This window comes from Trichoderma breve, chromosome 6 (genome assembly GCF_028502605.1).
Source record: "Trichoderma breve strain T069 chromosome 6, whole genome shotgun sequence".
Classification (NCBI taxonomy): Eukaryota; Fungi; Ascomycota; class Sordariomycetes; order Hypocreales; family Hypocreaceae; genus Trichoderma; species Trichoderma breve.
The window spans coordinates 2,605,021-2,621,865 of record NC_079237.1 but is presented as its reverse complement, the minus strand read 5'-3'; the positions used below and the strand labels follow the sequence as shown (position 1 = coordinate 2,621,865).

The 16,845-nt window shown below is 50.0% G+C and overlaps 7 protein-coding genes across 7 annotated transcripts; 4 read left to right on the top strand and 3 right to left on the bottom strand.

The window, feature by feature from the left end:
- Positions 1-641: 641 nt before the first annotated feature.
- On the top strand, positions 642-1,004 carry T069G_09739 (uncharacterized protein; the record flags this gene model as incomplete). The annotated part of the gene is made up of 2 exons (XM_056176949.1): positions 642-835; positions 923-1,004. The coding sequence occupies 2 exons, from the start codon at positions 642-644 to the stop codon at positions 1,002-1,004; spliced, it is 276 nt and encodes a 91-aa protein (XP_056025427.1).
- A 1,318-nt stretch (positions 1,005-2,322) lies between these two features.
- Positions 2,323-3,189, top strand: T069G_09738 (14-3-3 protein domain-containing protein; the record flags this gene model as incomplete). Its single annotated transcript, XM_056176948.1, has 1 exon — positions 2,323-3,189. The coding sequence occupies one exon, from the start codon at positions 2,323-2,325 to the stop codon at positions 3,187-3,189; it is 867 nt and encodes a 288-aa protein (XP_056025426.1).
- Positions 3,190-4,696: 1,507 nt separating this feature from the next.
- On the bottom strand, positions 4,697-7,289 carry T069G_09737 (sterol-sensing domain of SREBP cleavage-activation domain-containing protein; the record flags this gene model as incomplete). The annotated part of the gene is made up of 3 exons (XM_056176947.1): positions 4,697-4,726; positions 4,908-7,191; positions 7,258-7,289. The coding sequence occupies 3 exons, from the start codon at positions 7,287-7,289 to the stop codon at positions 4,697-4,699; spliced, it is 2,346 nt and encodes a 781-aa protein (XP_056025425.1).
- A 776-nt stretch (positions 7,290-8,065) lies between these two features.
- Positions 8,066-9,337, top strand: T069G_09736 (cation efflux family domain-containing protein; the record flags this gene model as incomplete). The annotated part of the gene is made up of 2 exons (XM_056176946.1): positions 8,066-8,170; positions 8,234-9,337. The coding sequence occupies 2 exons, from the start codon at positions 8,066-8,068 to the stop codon at positions 9,335-9,337; spliced, it is 1,209 nt and encodes a 402-aa protein (XP_056025424.1).
- A 238-nt stretch (positions 9,338-9,575) lies between these two features.
- On the bottom strand, positions 9,576-12,462 carry T069G_09735 (dynamin family domain-containing protein; the record flags this gene model as incomplete). The annotated part of the gene is made up of 3 exons (XM_056176945.1): positions 9,576-10,015; positions 10,085-12,103; positions 12,159-12,462. 3 exons carry the CDS (start codon positions 12,460-12,462, stop codon positions 9,576-9,578), a joined length of 2,763 nt encoding a protein of 920 aa, XP_056025423.1.
- Positions 12,463-12,778: 316 nt separating this feature from the next.
- On the top strand, positions 12,779-15,379 carry T069G_09734 (ftsJ-like methyltransferase domain-containing protein; the record flags this gene model as incomplete). The annotated part of the gene is made up of 4 exons (XM_056176944.1): positions 12,779-12,946; positions 13,020-13,556; positions 13,605-14,769; positions 14,826-15,379. The coding sequence occupies 4 exons, from the start codon at positions 12,779-12,781 to the stop codon at positions 15,377-15,379; spliced, it is 2,424 nt and encodes an 807-aa protein (XP_056025422.1).
- A 30-nt stretch (positions 15,380-15,409) lies between these two features.
- Positions 15,410-16,747, bottom strand: T069G_09733 (cupin-like domain-containing protein; the record flags this gene model as incomplete). Its single annotated transcript, XM_056176943.1, has 5 exons — positions 15,410-15,539; positions 15,603-15,668; positions 15,763-16,192; positions 16,268-16,428; positions 16,497-16,747. 5 exons carry the CDS (start codon positions 16,745-16,747, stop codon positions 15,410-15,412), a joined length of 1,038 nt encoding a protein of 345 aa, XP_056025421.1.
- Positions 16,748-16,845: the final 98 nt, after the last annotated feature.

Sequence of the window (16,845 nt, the reverse complement as noted above, 5' to 3'; positions counted from 1 at the left end):
CAACGAGCTGTCAGAAGAACCAGCCTCAAATGGAAAGAAAAAAAGGTTAAAAATTAGAAGAAATACAATTCCTCAATTCACCATACGCAGACACAAATACGGCTCTAGCTTTCAGCCTAATGATACATAATAATAGAGCTATTTGCTGATGACAATATAAAGTTAACCCCCTAGTTCCCTCGGGCGACCGGTAGTCAATGCTCAGTTGCTCGATTTTCGCACATTATGGGGAGCTACCAAAGTGATGTTGGTCAGCTGGGGGCGTTGTCTCAAGCTGGAGCGGAGCCAAGAACAATATGAAGGCGATAATGCGAAGAAGTGTCGGCATGGGCGATTCGACCCCACATTCGAGAACAATAGGATATGATGTGAATGATAGATCAATGTACCAATGCGATATGAAGCGGCGCGGTGATTGATTAGCCTGGGGAACAATGCTTTGGAGCAAGAACAGAATCAACTCTCCGAGTCAATTTCGAATCGCGCAGGCCATCTTCATGTCAGTCGCAATGATATAAAGAGGTCTAGGATTTCCGCCATCTGGAAACAAAAATCAGTCCATCATCAACAGCTCCAATCACCTCACAATTCAAGTCTCTCTTCACCAATCTCACCCCTTCAATCCATAAACCATCATCAAAATGGCCAAGGTCCAGATCGCCAAGACTGACAAGTCCACCACCACCGTCGGCTGCACCGTCATGGCCAAGCCTCAGCCTGATGGACACAAGATCGACGAGAACCACACTACTCTCGGCTGCACCGTCATGGCCAAGCCTAAGGCGCGTCAGCACAAGATCGACGAGAACCACACTACCCTCGGCTGCACCATCATGTAAAGAGTCTCACTTGATTGAGATATTAGACGAGATTGCATCTCTCAGGAATCGGCACATACCACAACCAACGACTCTCGATTCAGATGGATGGGATTCAAGTCTATCCCCGAATGTGTTATGAAATATTCAATATTATTATTTATACGCAATGATTTCAACGTTTAGGCCTTGTATTTGACAAACCCGTCGAATAGCCTGGCTTTTTTTCCCCATCGCCAACCCTCTCAAGCTTATTGACTGGATAAGATGACGGCATGGCTGGATGAGGCAGCATGAAGCCAGCATTTGTGACTCTGGGAAGGGAGGAATATGCTTATCATGTACACTATATACCAACTTTTAGTGTGAAAATCACACACAATTATATTTTCATCTATATTCAGTGATTTTTTCTGTCCTCATGCATGTGCATGCCTGGTACTCGCAACAACAGTCGCATGATTACCTAACTGCATCTCTAGCACTGCAATGCAGTATAAACGCCCAATAAAGAGCTGGTCCATCCATCTAGCCATTAATCCCTGTCGCGGGGAGATGCTAAGCGATCAGATGCAGGTACTTGTACAACGCGTGGACTTTGACCAATATACGCGAACACAGCCCGCGCGCACTGGGGCTGAATGACGCTTCACCCTGTCAACGTCGAGTCGCTTCGCGCCCGTCATCCAACTTTACCTCTGCACTCTCACCAGCGACACTCAGCCCTAGCGCCGTCAAACTCAATTGCAGGATATAAAGTTTACTGATATTTCCTTGACTACCGTACCTTGGGTAAGTCGTGCGACGCTTACTATGCCATCTCCCCCTGTCTCGTAGCACGAGTACAGAAATACACAGCGGACCGGGCAAGATTCAACGAGCCTCGGCCGAGATTCGCAAGACGGACACCAATTGCAAACGAATCTAGCTAGCGGAGCGGGATCATGATTTTGGATGCGCTTCAACCGTCCCTTTCCATGATAAGAGGCTGTGTCTGTGTCAGGGGAAGCAGAAGCTCGCCTGTCTGGGCTTGTTGGAATGCGGGCGTGCTTCTGCGTAACCAGGCTCGACGTTCAACATGGCGCTTGAGCAACCATCCTTCTATCCTACCCAGGCATCTCCTGCTACTCATGTTACGCTATGGCTTGGCCTCTATGGCCGTTGGGACTAGGGGCTCTATGTACTCGCCTCAGTATTGCTTCAACTCGAATTCCTTCTCTCACTTTGTCTTATGGCATACATACTAACCTACTGCAATCTTGAATCGTTGCTGACGGAGTACTTTGGTATCTAGGGACCTTGTCGCATAGCCGCTCGTTTCAATCCACATCTCCTGTTGGCACTATCGCACCAGGCATCTAACCGAGATTCTTCTTTGACCTATCAACGCCAAAAATTCGATCATTTTGAGGGCTCCGTGAAGCCTTTTTCTTGAAATTTTCTTGGCTATCTGCTCAACTTGTTTTTTTTTTTTCTACACGACCTACGGTAGCATCGCTTTCCCATGGCGTCATCCGAGGTAGATCAAAAGTACCTGGGTCGAATGGCCAGGAGCGTTGAAAATGACAACACCATACTCTCGTCAACACTTTATAAGATACTGGGCCTCTCTCTTAGGCTCTCTGACAAGCTCGTCGAGGTCAAGAAGCAGCGCAAGCCTGATGCGACGCTCCACGAAAATATCATGCGCATCCTTTGGCTGGCACGTGAAGGGCTCAAGATGCTGCAGGAATATGTCATCCCCTTTGTCAGCAATTGTGTCGAGCTGAAAGTCCTGGCATACAAATTGCGTGCCAGCTTTTATCACATCTTTGTGCTTTTTCGAAATCAGCCCCGCGTGTCCAACATGCCAGGCTGGGATCCCGACGCCGTGCCGACCGGTCAGGTCGCGGATGACTATCAGCATGCAATACATCATTCTCTTGAAGGCGGCCCCGTTGGCCCTCCTCCTGGCTTTGAAGCCCCGGTATCGGCGCTCTCGCTCTCCTTCTTATTGCCTGCCAAAGACTACTTGCCCACAGCAAATCAATATTTTGAAGAAGCAGCAGAGTTGGCTGATAAACTTCTCTGGGGCTCCCACTCCTTGCGTTTATCAGTCAAAACAGAATACGCAGCGTTTCTTTATGAATGCGTTCACGACGCCAATGGTAGCCGCAGCCTTGCAAGAACTACGATCAATGAGGTTTATGAGGCTACAGAAGGCATGGACGACGACATGTTTCGCGATGCCTGCGAATTAGTTACCGTGTTGGGTAAGATGATGAGGCGTGGCCTTGGATCCAGCAACACGCTTCACAGCAAAGCCCAGGCTTTGATTACAGCGCCCATCGCAGGCACGACTCCTCCTATCGGCATGGAAAACCCAATATAAACCTCAAACTATCATGGGTGATAGCAACCAGCCGAGATCGAACCCATCATCGAACGATGCGAGCCATCTCATTCCGCAGAAGAACTCATCAATCCTCGTTTACGAACTAGCCTCTCGTCATGTATTTTTTCCCTCAGCGTGCATAAAGCGTATCTATCTACCACTTCAAGTGAATCCAATAAACACATAGCATGTTTACAGTTTATGTTGGTATATATCCCTATAGTTAATGTTTAGATTATTTATGTAGTTGTCTATCTGTTTATTTCTTGATGGATTTTTTTTTATATATATCATCTCAAGCACAACCTCTCCCTTAATTATGCACAGCTATGCTACGCCCGAACTCACTGCTCTGATAGTCATCAGAAGCCTGTTTCGTGTCAGTACCATCCTTGATATGGCTTGTATTTCCCTTTCAATAGTACGTTCATATTGATCGGCTTTGGGCAGTGCTTTCATGTCTTCACGTCGGTCAATGTCAGTGGTGAGCGGATCGCTGATAGATATTAACGGTCTATGCGTCCTGGAAGATCAGCCCAGTGCCTCTCAACTTTTCTTCCTTTCTTTGATTTCTTTTCAAAATATTCATGATGTTAACCTAATGCTGCTCCTGGCCTAGCTGTTGCTACTATCTTGCGACGCCTTGTCGGCACATTCATTGACGATTCATGACTGACGTCCTCGATCCCTGCGTCAAAAGGCTTGTGCCCGCTCAACGTTACCAGCTTGATAACGTTCCCATAAGCAAAGGCTACTGATGTTGGCCCGACTCTTACACTGGGTCCCGGTTCACAAACAACCAACTGCCCTGCATCTTCGTCGGAGAACAATGGTGTGGTTTCGTCCAACTCGTCCCAGTCACTTGCCGCCGCCCTCCACAATTCCCAGCAGCTGAAAGTTCCTAATTCACGGCTTCGTGTGCTCGACACGCGGCTCCGTACCCCCGATATATCCTGGCGTTGATGTCCATGTCGACTTCTCGGCTCAGTACGGGACCGGCGACGAAGACCTAATGTGCTCCCATCGGACAAGAGGCTCCAAACACCAGGGTTGCCGATGTGCTTCTTTCGTTCCTTTGCATCAGCCCAACTGCACCACCCACTGCTGGTACCTGTATCGTCAATGTTGTGCATACAAATCGCATCATCTTCATCCTGAGGCGTAAACGTGTGTAGAACACAGTCGCCTGAGCCCAGCGCCAAGTAGCTAAACGTGAAGGATACCAACCCTAATGGCGAGGCATTTGGTGATCGATGGCAGGTGAAGGCGCATGTGAGTGAGCGTGGCCGCATCTCCTCCACGGAGAAGCTCCACGAGGTAGTTCCATCATCTAGGTTTATAAGATGAAGATCCGTCTTGGATGATACAAGGAAGTAGGGGAGCGGCGAGAGGGTCACGACTTGGTGGATTTCATCGCTTGCAAGTCTTCTAGAGAGAAGATTCCGCCTTTCCCATAACTGCCCATTTCTTTCCATGATATGTACATCTCCATTTCGAGATGTTGCTACAAGGGAGACCCTTGGATGGTTGCCAACTGTGTACATAGGAATCATTCTCGTTAGTCAGCTATACTTATAATACGACAACAAAGGACAAATCGAAAATTCACCTTTGCTCAAGAGTGGGCGGGCACATGTCAATCCAAGACAGATGGTGGACTCGCGGGTTTCTCTCGAGGCCGGGTCTACATCTAATGCAGATCCGTTCCTCCATACTATGACTGCTCTTGGAATATCTGATGATGCGGTTGGTTCCAGAAAGAAGGACTCTGGCTTCTGGTTGTAGGTCTCTACGGCCACGGAAGAGCCGTGGACATGGGTTGTAATATTCCAAAAGATGACCGTGTCGGATGATAAGATCGCCAGCCAATCCGAGTCTTCACTCATGGCAACTGCAAGCACGGGAAATTTCACCAGGATTTCCCTTTCCAGGTTAGAGACTGGGCCTTTATTCCTATGGTTAACGTCCCACAGGCGAATCATACGGTCTAGACCAACAGATAGAAGGTAGCCTCTTGGTGAGTAGGCGAGCATAGCTATATCGAGTGTGTGTCCCCCGGAGAGCGTTTTCACACACAAGTTGGATTGGTCACTCGAGTCCTGCAGCTCTTCCGCCTTGGTCTCGTCTTCCGGCAGTAGGTAGCTTACCAGAAGACGCAGCAAGGCAACCACAACAATGTCGATAAAGACGAATGTACGCAGCTGGTGATGCGCAAAGTCATATATCGCTGGGAGTAGCGCAGGCTCTTTCATCATCGGCACTCGGTTAGATCCCTTTTTTACAAACACTAAAGGCTCATAGACTCTAGCTATGTAGCTGTAGGCTGAAGGTTTTATGAGGCGGATTATTTCACGGGCGGCATCATGATCTTGAAGTCGCAGCCAAGACGTGGGAGTTCTTGCTTGGTGGATATCCTCCAGATGGGACGTCTTGAGCGATGACATGTTGGGTTCCAAATCCTGGCCATTGTATAAGTGAGCCAGCCTCTGGGAAATATCGCCGCCACCGAAAAAGTGAGACTGCGCGATGATGACGAAGCTTATCATGACGACTGTTCCCGCAATGCGTGTTGATAATGCAATTTTGCCTTCAAGCATACGCTTCGCCCAGGATGGGTGTTCCCGAGGGCGACGTGCTTTTAGTTTGCGACGCATGGCCTCTCTGGCGAGAGCATCCCCAAGCTCCATTCGCCGCACATCAACACTAAGAACGGAGATGAAGAAGCTGGACAAGAAGAAAAAGTCGAGCACAATGGCAATTGCCGCAAAGATGCAAAATGCGGATACGCTTGGGGTGACGGCATAGGATAAGCCGAGGAGAATCAAAAAGTTTTGGACAGTGCTAACCAGGGCAGTAGGCGCAGTCTCCCCAAAAGCAGACCCTATCCTGCTACTTGTGTTTTCTCCAGAGGGAGTGCGGACTACGGCGTCCATTAGGCGAAGGATATGCTCCAAGCTCATGGATAATATGACGAGAGGATATGCGGCTCGAGGGATGCCAGACAGGTCGATTTTGAAGACGCCGCAAATTGTGAAGCTTGCGGCAATTGACATGATAATCTGCATCACGACGGTGGCTATCAGACCCAGTTTAGACTTGACAGCGCGAACCTTGGACACTTGCTGGAGAAAGTACACCAAGGACAGCGTATACGCCAGGGCTAGAATGATGGAATCCTGCACTGACATGGGCCTGAATTGAAATTCGTAGAGTTGGCTGGCCGACACATTGCCACTCGGAGGATATATATCCCACTTATCGCCCATCTTGACTGGTAACGATCGTGCTACAGCCTCCCACTGGCGACCAACGGGGGAGTCTGTTCGATACAGCAACGTGATGACGAGAGCATCAGCGGCCAATAAGCGGCGGTCCTCAAATCGCTTCCCACTAAAAACAATGGAATGTCGTAGAGTGATATTTGCTGGAGTAGTGTGGTTCTTCTTGTCATTGACTGTGGCCAAGATATCCTCGTCGGCCAGGATGCGATCACGGGAGCAGTTCCAGTACAGTAACGGCGATTGGAGTATCCACGACTGGTTGGTCAGACCATTGACGATGTGGAGGGCATCCCGCTGTGCTGGAGTCAGGGGGGATTCGGAGTCACTGGGAGGGAGCAGACCAAAGGATCTGCTGGGACCAAAGTCTTTGGTGTCGCCTAGAAGCGCATCCTGCAAGTCAAGGGCCGATAGGAGAATATCGGGACTTAGTGCTTGCATGTAGCTCGAATGAACCCAGATGGAGCGCATGACAATGTCGGGACTGGCTGCGTTGTCATACGGAAGCGGCTGAGCGGCGGTCCAGACATGGCGAGGGAGGGGTGAGGCGCCGTTGATGACATGGCTGGTGTAGATGAAGGGCAGCGGATAGATCAGAAAGGCCGCTATGGCGGCAGAGATGAGCAGCGTGCTGATTGCATAGCGAGAGGCATAGCGGCCATAGCGAGTGAGGACTCTTCGAAGCGGGTGAGACGCTGAGAGGACCGGGGCCTCTGTTGTTCTAGGGTTAAATCAATCAGCTCTGGTGAAGCTGCAGTTTCTTGTGATGAGTTGGGGGAGTCCTCACCCTCGCAGTGGATAGAGCAGGTACCAGATCATTTGCGACACGCTTTGAGGTTGAGCATTGTTTCGTTGTGTCCTTTGGCTTGCGATTGGCGCTATTCACAGTCTGATGATGTGAGGTGATGATTGTAAAAAGCCTCTGCAGCTGGTGGTGTGAGCTGTTGCCGGACCTTGGCAACTTGGGTATGAAGGGACCCAGTGTATAAGCAACATTCCGGGATTAGTATCGTATCGGAGATCTGCCAGCCTTGACCATACCATACCTAGAAGGTGTGGGATGGCGATCACTCAAGGGATGTCATGAGTACTCGCAGGTGATTTGCTGTCCGAAGAGAGGTACCTGATACCTGCCACTTGGCAATTTTCCAGGGGTGCCAACCACTGAAGATTAGTACATGTACCTGAAATCTGTAACACGGCAGAAAGGCTACTCGCCCACTGTAAATGGAGACGACGCGCTTCAGTCGGTAAACTGCCAGCCAAGCAACCAAGGTACACCGTACCTACTCCGCATTGCAGGGGCACATCCAAAGACAAACGCCTCCCAACCGCCTCTCCAACTCCCAGCTCCAACTCCCAGCTCCAACTTTGGGTTTGGAGTTGCAATTGGCAGCCTCTGCGAGCTTCCATGATCATGGCAGAGTAATCAAGCCGCGGCCGAGGGAATCCAAGTGCTCGCCAGCTCTCTCACCTTTATCTTTACTGCAGTTTCTTCCTACCTCTACACCCAGGCGTTGCTGCACGTCCGACCGCCTCTCGGCTCACGACTTGCTTGTCCCTCGCAAGCCGCCAACAGAACTTCATCGCGCATCATGTCTTCAGAGTCAGAACCCCTGCAGAATGGCAGTCAAGGAGGCGCCTCTCCCAATCCCTTCAATTTCCAGACACAAGTGATATCCACTACGCCTGTCAAATCCGTCCGTCAACCCCATCCAAGATATCTATCTTGTAGCGCCTTCAACTGACACCTCGACCAACAGAACGTCGGCCAGCGTCGTGGACATCGCTACAAGCACAGCAGCGTATCCGCCCAGCATCAAATCTTCCAAGAGCCTCCCCCAAGGCCGCCTCCCGTCCTCCCCGCCTCCCTCCCGACGCCCACCATCAAAGAAGCATGGAAAAGCCTCCAGCGAGACCAGCGAATGCGGCTCTACTGGGGCTTGTGTCACGTCGCCATTGCCATCTTCATCTTCTATCGGTCAGGTGGCTCCCTTGCGGCAATGGCCCTGTCTCACCTCGTCTTCTTTGATGCCGGTAGCGCCGCCGTGTGTGTCGTTGTCGACGTGCTGGGCAATTTCGAAGTTTGGCGTCGTAGCAGCATTAGACACCCGTTTGGCCTTGAGCGAGCCGAGATCCTGGCAGGATTCGCCATGTCTATTTTCTTGCTTTTCGGCGGCTTTGATCTCCTCTCGCACAATCTAAAACACATTCTCGAATCTGTCGGTAACCACGAAGCTCACCACGAACACGAACACGATCGAATCTCTACAGGCTCTCTTGACCTTGTGTCGGCGGCTGCCATTGCGAGCACGCTCGTATCTGCCTATGGACTGAAGAACCATGCGCGCATTGCCAAAGTTATGAGAGTGTCCTATCTGTCTACTCTGCCCAGCATCCTCTCCAACCCTTTCCACTTCCTCACCCTCTTCTTCTCCGCCTTGATTTCGTTACTGCCTCTGTTATCCATTTCCTTGTATGACTGGCTTGACCGGCTAATCTGCGCCGTCATTTCCCTTGCAATGTTTAGTTTAGGCATGCGTGTTGCTGTTGCTCAGGGACTGATGCTCCTTATGAGCTATGGCGGGAACAAGGGTGACGTTGGCGTAACGGCCGTCCTCCGTGAGATTGAATCCGAGTCAGGCATTGCCCGTGTAGACGGTGCTCAATTCTGGCAGGTTCACTATGGCCTGTGCATGGCCAACCTAAAAGTCATCATCACGAATGGGTTAGATGAGCTCGCACTGGGAAAGCTGCGCAATCGCATCTCAGCCTTGATCCAAAACAGATTAGGAGAGGGTTATGGGACTGGAGGTAACGTGAGGTGGGAAGTGACTCTAGAAACGACTGTTGATGCTACTATTTGATATCAAAGGAATTGTCAGGATGACACACTTCCTTTTCCTCAGCGCTCTGTGTTGTTGAACTAGACTAAGTACATAGATTGAAGCATAGACATAGTTTATATAGGTAATCAATCAAGCATAATGAGCAATCATAACTTAGTGGAGAGATATCGCCACCACACATTCAAGTTCATAAGTCAAACAAGTCATAGCTAACCTGTGCAGAATGCCTGCAATCTGGGGTTTTGTCATGGCAGGCTTAAAAGAGCCCCCAGCGTCCTCGGTCCTTATTCGCCGATCCTCTTCTTCCGTTTGTTCCATGCTCCCTGTCCCTTCCTTCTAGTTGTCGCAGGCTGTCCATCTTCTCAAGCACCAACTCCAAGAGCTCCTTCTTCCGGATGACATCAAGATGTCGGCGGATCTTGGGATCTTCCTTGGCGAATTTCTCGACTTCATCCGCGGACAAGTGTCGTCCAAGACGAAGATCCAATTCACGCGGGAAGTTGTAGTAGAATTCGGAAAGCAGCTCCACGTTCAGGAAGAGAACAGCTGTGGAAGCCAGTTTGGTTGCTGCAGCATCTAAAAAGACCTCGGGACAGTAATACTTGTTCTTGGGATTGTTGCACTGCTTGGCTTTGACGGCAAGCATTCGCATCTTGATGATGTCGGCCCTGTCTCGAAGGAAGACAGCTTCTCTGCCTATATCGATGTTAGAAATTACAAACCATGCGTATGAACAGCATTTTGGGGAGTGAGGGCAGAAATTACCTTTACTTAGGAGAGCAGCGCTGAATCCTCCTGCACCGCTTCGGCCATCGCCCTCTACGATGATGTCGCCTTTTCGCGCCTTATCTATAAAGGCCATGACCTCCTTTAATTTCCTTCGTCCACCCACGGCAGGTTCTAAACTGACCAGCGCGGCCTCGCAGTCTTGCAGTTCCTTCTTCAGCACACTGCCGACATGCTCACGGCCGTGATTCCACTCTCTTTCGTCAATCTCGATGTCGAATTTGAAGGGCTTGATGCAGTTCTCGACCTGATCACTGGTGCTGTAGAACCTCTCGTTCAAGATCGTCGACGCGGCTTCAATTATAGCCTTCTTTGCAAAGGGATGGCTCACAAAGCTCGAGTTGGTCAGTAACTTGTCAACGTGAGCTTGAAGAGATGAGGCGATGACCGTTGTTGCTAAACGCCCAACTCCAAGTTTGGTGAGGGCAGATGTCGAAGCGTCGAGCTGACGACGCCAGTAAAGAGAGTCGGGATCAGCCTTGGGGAGGTCGGCAATGTTATCGAGATCATATTTCGCCGGCGCCAGGTCCGTCACTGGCTTATTCCAGTATCGTGAAGCCAGCAAGTCCAGCACTTTTTGATCAAGCTCACTTTTCAAAAGCTCGTGCATTTCTGGGCGCCCGAACCCCTCAGTAAACTGTTTGAAGGAATGCTTGAAGGCATCGAGACTCTCGGCAAGGTAAGATTCGGCAGAGAGCGGGCGATCGTTGTACTGGACCTTGAACTCGTATGTGGCCTCCTCCAATTCTTGTCTAATGGCGTCACTTGTGCTCTGTAGGCTAGATGACATGGTCTGTTCCAAAACACGCATTAATGTCTTTCGAAGATTTATTGTGCCCACGTTGACGCCTGCGTCTGGTCCAAATTCGAGTGGGTGCGAGGAAAAGAAAGAGTTTTCATTCTTGGCGATAGTGGAAAGGAGATCCGATGAGCCCATCTTGAAAAGGCCCTGTGAGGTTGGCGCCTTTGATACAACGCCGACATAGCCTAACCGAAGAGGATACTGCGTATCATTGAGGATGGTGGCACCACGGGCCGGATCGACCAAATCCATCTTGGTAATAACTCCAATGGTTCGTTCACCTCGGGGATCGACTCTGCGAGATGCCCTGAGGGCTGCCGAGTTGGCCAGATCGACATCTGCCGCAGAGATAGCAAGAATGACATTTGGAGGCTGAATATACTTGTCACACAATTCCGAAATCTTCTGCTTCAGCTGCAATGGCTGGTTCTGCCCCACAACTTGGATGTAGCCGGGCAGGTCGATAAGGGAAAGGTCAGGAACGTTGCGGGAATAGATGGTCAGGTGAATAGGGTCGTGCGAGACGCACTCTGCATCTGAAACTGCCAGGTTCAGCTCTGTCAATGTTCGCTGGATCGAAGAAAAGTCGGATATTTTTCGTAAACCAAGATCCGGGAATTCTCCATATTCTTCAGGCGAGTCGGGTGTATTCACTAGAGTCAATTCAATCGGTCTCCGAGTAACCATGTTGTTGCCCTTGGGAAGAAACTCGTGGCCGACGATGGCCTCCAGTACCGAACTCTTTCCAGATGATTGCGAGCCAATGACGACGATGGACGGCAAAGTAAGAGAGCTGGACTGGCCGACTTTCTGCAGTATGCTTCGAATTTCAATCATTTTTTTTGTCAATACCATCATTTGATCATCCTTGGAGCTCTGTAGTGAATCCCGTGGATCTTCATCATCCGATTTGTCGTAACCAACAGCGGCAGCCGAAGCACCAACAGCTGCAGCGGCGCCGACTTTACTGTGTTTTGGGTCGCCATTAGGTCCTCCTGAACCCCCAGAGCCTGAGGCCTCGGGCGTCCCCAACATTTTTTTCAACCAAGCCGGCACCTCCACCCGTTCTTTTGTGTTTTCCCATCCTTGACGTGTTTGATCTGCTACATCTTTGGCACTCCCGTATATACTAGATGCCGTGCCCGTCACCGTGTCCAGGGTATCGTGGAAGATTGAGATGGCATAGTTGCCAGCCTCTGAGAAATTAGTTAGTAAAAGGTCACCCCAAATCTATCTATGAGGATGACATACGTGTAGCTTGGTATTGAACCCAGGCAAAGGTGCCAATGGCCAGCCCACCAAACATGGCAGGAATCCTAGCAAACTTCACCACCAGCTTCGGCAAGAAGCGCACAAAGGAGGCATTTCGAACAATAACCTGGTTATGGAAAGCATTGCCGCCAAACCACATGCGTCTTCGAGTCTCCCGGATCGCGGCATCTGCCCGCAAAAGGCCTCCTGTTGGAAATCGGTGTAAGTGACGAACGCTGGTGGCGGCGGAGGTATTTCTTGCCGCCACAGGCCGCAGACTAGCTGCAAGGAACCGGCCGCTCATCGTGGTCGGGCTCTTGCAGTCTGGGCAGCTGCTCTGTTGACGACCATATGGCCCGGCACCGCCTCAAGACAGACAAGACAGGAGTGAAGCTTCAAAGGCTGTTGCAATGGCGAGAATATAGCTTGCATTGATCCGACTAGAATATCGGGTACCTATGGACTAGTTGTGGTAGCTAGCATGTGCCGCTGGGCAGCCCACTTCTTATCGCCACGTGATGTCGTTATCGGCGCAACTTTCCGACAAAATTTCTGGATTGCTCAAAGTGCCTTGCGAAACGCATGCCATTTTCCCTGCGATTGTCGCTGCATCAGACGCCATGGCGATTCAAAAAAAGCACGGCAAAGGCCGTTTGGACAAGTGGTACAAACTTGCCAAAGAAAAAGGCTACCGTGCTCGTGCCGCCTTCAAGTTGATTCAGTTGAACAAGAAGTATGGATTCTTGGAAAAGAGCAAAGTCTTGCTGGATCTTTGCGCTGCGCCAGGTGTAAGTTTTTACTGCCTTGTTGGGGGGGGGGGATTGTGAGTTACCAGGCAAAGGCTAACTAATATCCCTATAGTCATGGTGTCAAGTTGCAGCAGAGGTTATGCCAGTCAACAGTTTGATTGTTGGAGTCGACCTGGCGCCCATCAAGCCCATTCCTAGAGTCATCACCTTCCAGAGCGATATCACTACAGACAAGTGTCGTGCTACCATCCGCCAACACTTCAAGACTTGGAAGGCAGATACGGTTTTGCACGATGGTGCTCCCAATGTTGGTACTGCTTGGGCTCAGGATTCTTTCAACCAAGCAGAACTCGCACTTCAGTCCATGAAACTCGCGACTGAATTTCTTGCCGAAGGAGGAACTTTTGTGACCAAGGTCTTCAGATCCAAAGATTACAACCCGCTCCTATGGGTGCTGAATCAATTGTTCACTAAAGTCGAAGCCACTAAACCCCCCTCGTCTCGAAACGTCTCGGCCGAAATTTTCGTCGTTTGTCGCGGATACAAAGCACCCAAGCATATCGATCCTCGCTTCTTGGACCCGAGATCAGTCTTTGCAGAGCTTTCCGGCGCCACCCCAAACAATGAAGCCAAGGTCTATAATCCAGAGGTGAAGAAGCGGAAGCGTGATGGTTACGAAGAAGGGGACTACATACAGTTCAAAGAAATTGCGGCAAGCAGTTTCATCCAGACAAATGATCCCATAGCCATTCTTGGTTCCTACAACAAGCTCTCCTTTACTCAGGCGCCCAATGGCGACATTGCGCTTGCTGCTCTGGATAAGCTGCCCGAGACTACTGCGGAGATTCGGGAATGCTGTGCCGATTTGAAAGTTCTTGGGCGCAAGGAATTCAAACTTCTTCTCAAATGGAGATTGAGGGTGCGAGAAATCTTTGGCCTCTCACAGAAAAAGTCAGCAGATACTGCTGAAGCCGAGGAAGTGGCTGGGGTAGAATCAATGGACGAGGAGTTGCGAATACAAGAAGAACTACAAGCCCTGAAGGACACAGAGAATTCCAAGAGGAAACGAGAGAGGCGCAAGGAGAATGAACAAAAGCGCAAAGAGATCATTAGGATGCAGCTGAATATGATGGCGCCTATGGATATTGGTATGGAAGAATCGGGACCGCTGGGAGAGGGAGCCATGTTTTCTCTAAAGACTATTGACAAGACTGGTGGCATGAACCGTTTCTCCCGGGGCAAAATGGCCGTATCAAATTCGAAAGACTCAAAAGATGTCGACCAAGGTATCTCCACAGAGCCAGTTGAGAGCGACAGCGAAGAAGACGGGCTGGAGACTGAGCTCGATGCCATGTACGAACAATTCAGAGAGCGCAAACTGGAAGCGGACACCAAGTACCGGGCCAAAAAGGCAAGAAAGGAGCACAAAGATGACGAGTGGGAGGGTCTTTCAGCAGGTGAAGAGGCAGAGAGTGACGCAAGCGAGCTGGAGGAAGATGACGACTCATCCGATGACGATGAAGACGGTTCACTACCTACAAACGGATTCTTAACGGATTTAGATGGCCAGACAGGGGAGACTCAAGACGGCTTATCCAAAAAGGCATCCGCTTTCTTCAGCCAGGATATCTTCAAAGAGATAACTGGAGGCTCTCTTCTTGGGGGAGAGGATGATGTGACGATTGAGGCATCCAGTACGACTACGCGCTCACAAGTGCTGCCCACGCGGACAGCAACACAAAAAGCATCTCTGAATGAACAGGAAGATGATTCAGAGAATGACGGTGGGTTCGAGGTCGTTAAGGTGGATGATGATGACAATTGGGAAGACGAAGAGAGGCGACGAGCAGATGGAAGACCTGGTAAGTTTACTCACCATTGAACTATTACACAGACGAACGTAGCTGACTTGAGAAAGACATTGATATCATCACGGCCGAAGCAATGACTCTAGCACACCAACTGGCCACGGGACAGAAGACAACCCACGATGCTATCGACGATGGTTTCAATAAGCGCGCATTTCGCGACAGGGATGGATTGCCCGAGTGGTTCATTGATGACGAGGGTAAACACGACAAGGCCCTGAAGCCAATATCAAAGGCAGCAGCCAATGCCATCAAGGAGAAACTAAGAGCCTTCAACGCCCGACCGATCAAGAAGGTTCGAGAAGCAAAGGCACGAAAGAAATTCAAGACGGCCCAGAAGCTGGAGAAGCTGAAGAAGAAGTCAGACATGCTTGCTGCTGATGAAGGCATGACGGAGAAGGAAAAGGCGGAGAGCATATCCAAGCTTATTAGCAGGGCGAACCGTCAAAAGCCTCGACAGCCAGCCAAGCTCGTTGTTGCCAGGGGATTAAACAAGGGTATCCAGGGCCGACCAAAGGGTGTCAAGGGACGGTACAGAATTGTTGATGCCAGGATGAAGAAGGAGCTGCGAGCACAAAAGAGAATTGCAAAGAGGAAGAAATAAGGGGTGAGCGTGCGGCCATGTATTTCAATTCTACTCCGCAGTCGGAGGTTGGATTCTATGCGATGATTTATCTGAAGGAAGCACAGACTGCTTTTTGGTTCCAAGTTCGCGAAGAAAAGAAGTGACGGGATAGAGGGGCCCGCTGAAGTCCATATCGTACCTAATATAGAAAGAATGTTAGAAGGCAATGCTTTTCGCAGGCGCTTGCATCTTTTGGACCTACCAATAGTTTACAGCTAGGACAAATCCTTCGCCATCATCGATGCAGGATTGCTTGACCTTGTGATACCTTGGAGCAAAGAATCAGTGAGAAGAAACAACCACAAAGGTCATCATAGAATACTACGGATAAAGACTTTTCTCATATTGCCGGGCTCACTCACCACATAGCAGGGAGATACAACATGTCTCCAGGATCCAGAGTCACACGAAGAGGCCTTGCCAACGCAGATAAGGGTGAAGCATTTCGTCCAGGATCGTCAGGATCCCAAGTCGCCAGCGGCACAGGAGGAGAATCCGGGTCAAGTTGAAGCGTAAAGCCCTGTCCCTCTCGGACGTACGTTGCCGGCATAAGCAGATCCTCGTTGACGCACGCGTGGAGCAGTGGCGGTAGCAAGACGAAGTGCTTTCTGCCCACAATCTGCACAAAGATGTTTTCAAAATTGTCTTTATGCAAACACGTCGTGGATTTTGAGTTTCCGATCCATAGGTTGATGGCATCTGGTTCCTTTCCTAGGGCGATCCGCGCAAAGGGAATATCTTTCAGAGCATCGGGATACAACGGAAGATACTCATCCCGAAGATTGTCGTTTTCTTTAACACCACTTAGCAAAGGTTCACAATATCAATACATAGTAGTGGGGGGAGGAGAAAGAGTCTATATCTCACGAGTTTGGGCATATCTCACTTCAGAGTCGAGAGGAAACTCCGGATCCATCTCCTGCTGGGTGATGTATGCAAAGAAGTCGCCGAATTGCTGAGTCTCTTCATGAGGCTTTGCAATTACGGTGGCCTGATGTTCCGAGGAAAACGTTGGAGCATCGGCATTGCTGGCATGCATAGCTGTTAGATGGATGAACAGGGAGATAATGTATTAATGGATCCGATGTATTCTTACCCAAACGGAGTAACGGCAACATTCACAAATTGGCCCTCAAGAGCCGTTTTCAGATAGGCAGCGTTCCATTTCTTCGTTGCTTTCCAGCTCGAGGCTCCTCCTCTGATCACAAACGGCGTGTTACGAGCCACATAGCGCATAAACTCCAGAGGGCTCGGCTCTGAGAAGAGTTCATCCACAGTGGTGGAATTGAGCTCATTAAATGTGTTAATTAGATTTTCGAGCGAGCTGTCCAGATCTGGCACGGCCATTTTCATACATGTCAGGTTCAAAATGTAGTACAATTAAACTCGTTCTACATCTTTGAGAGAGGTAGGTAGATGGATGGCCGTTGCCAGATGTCGAAGGA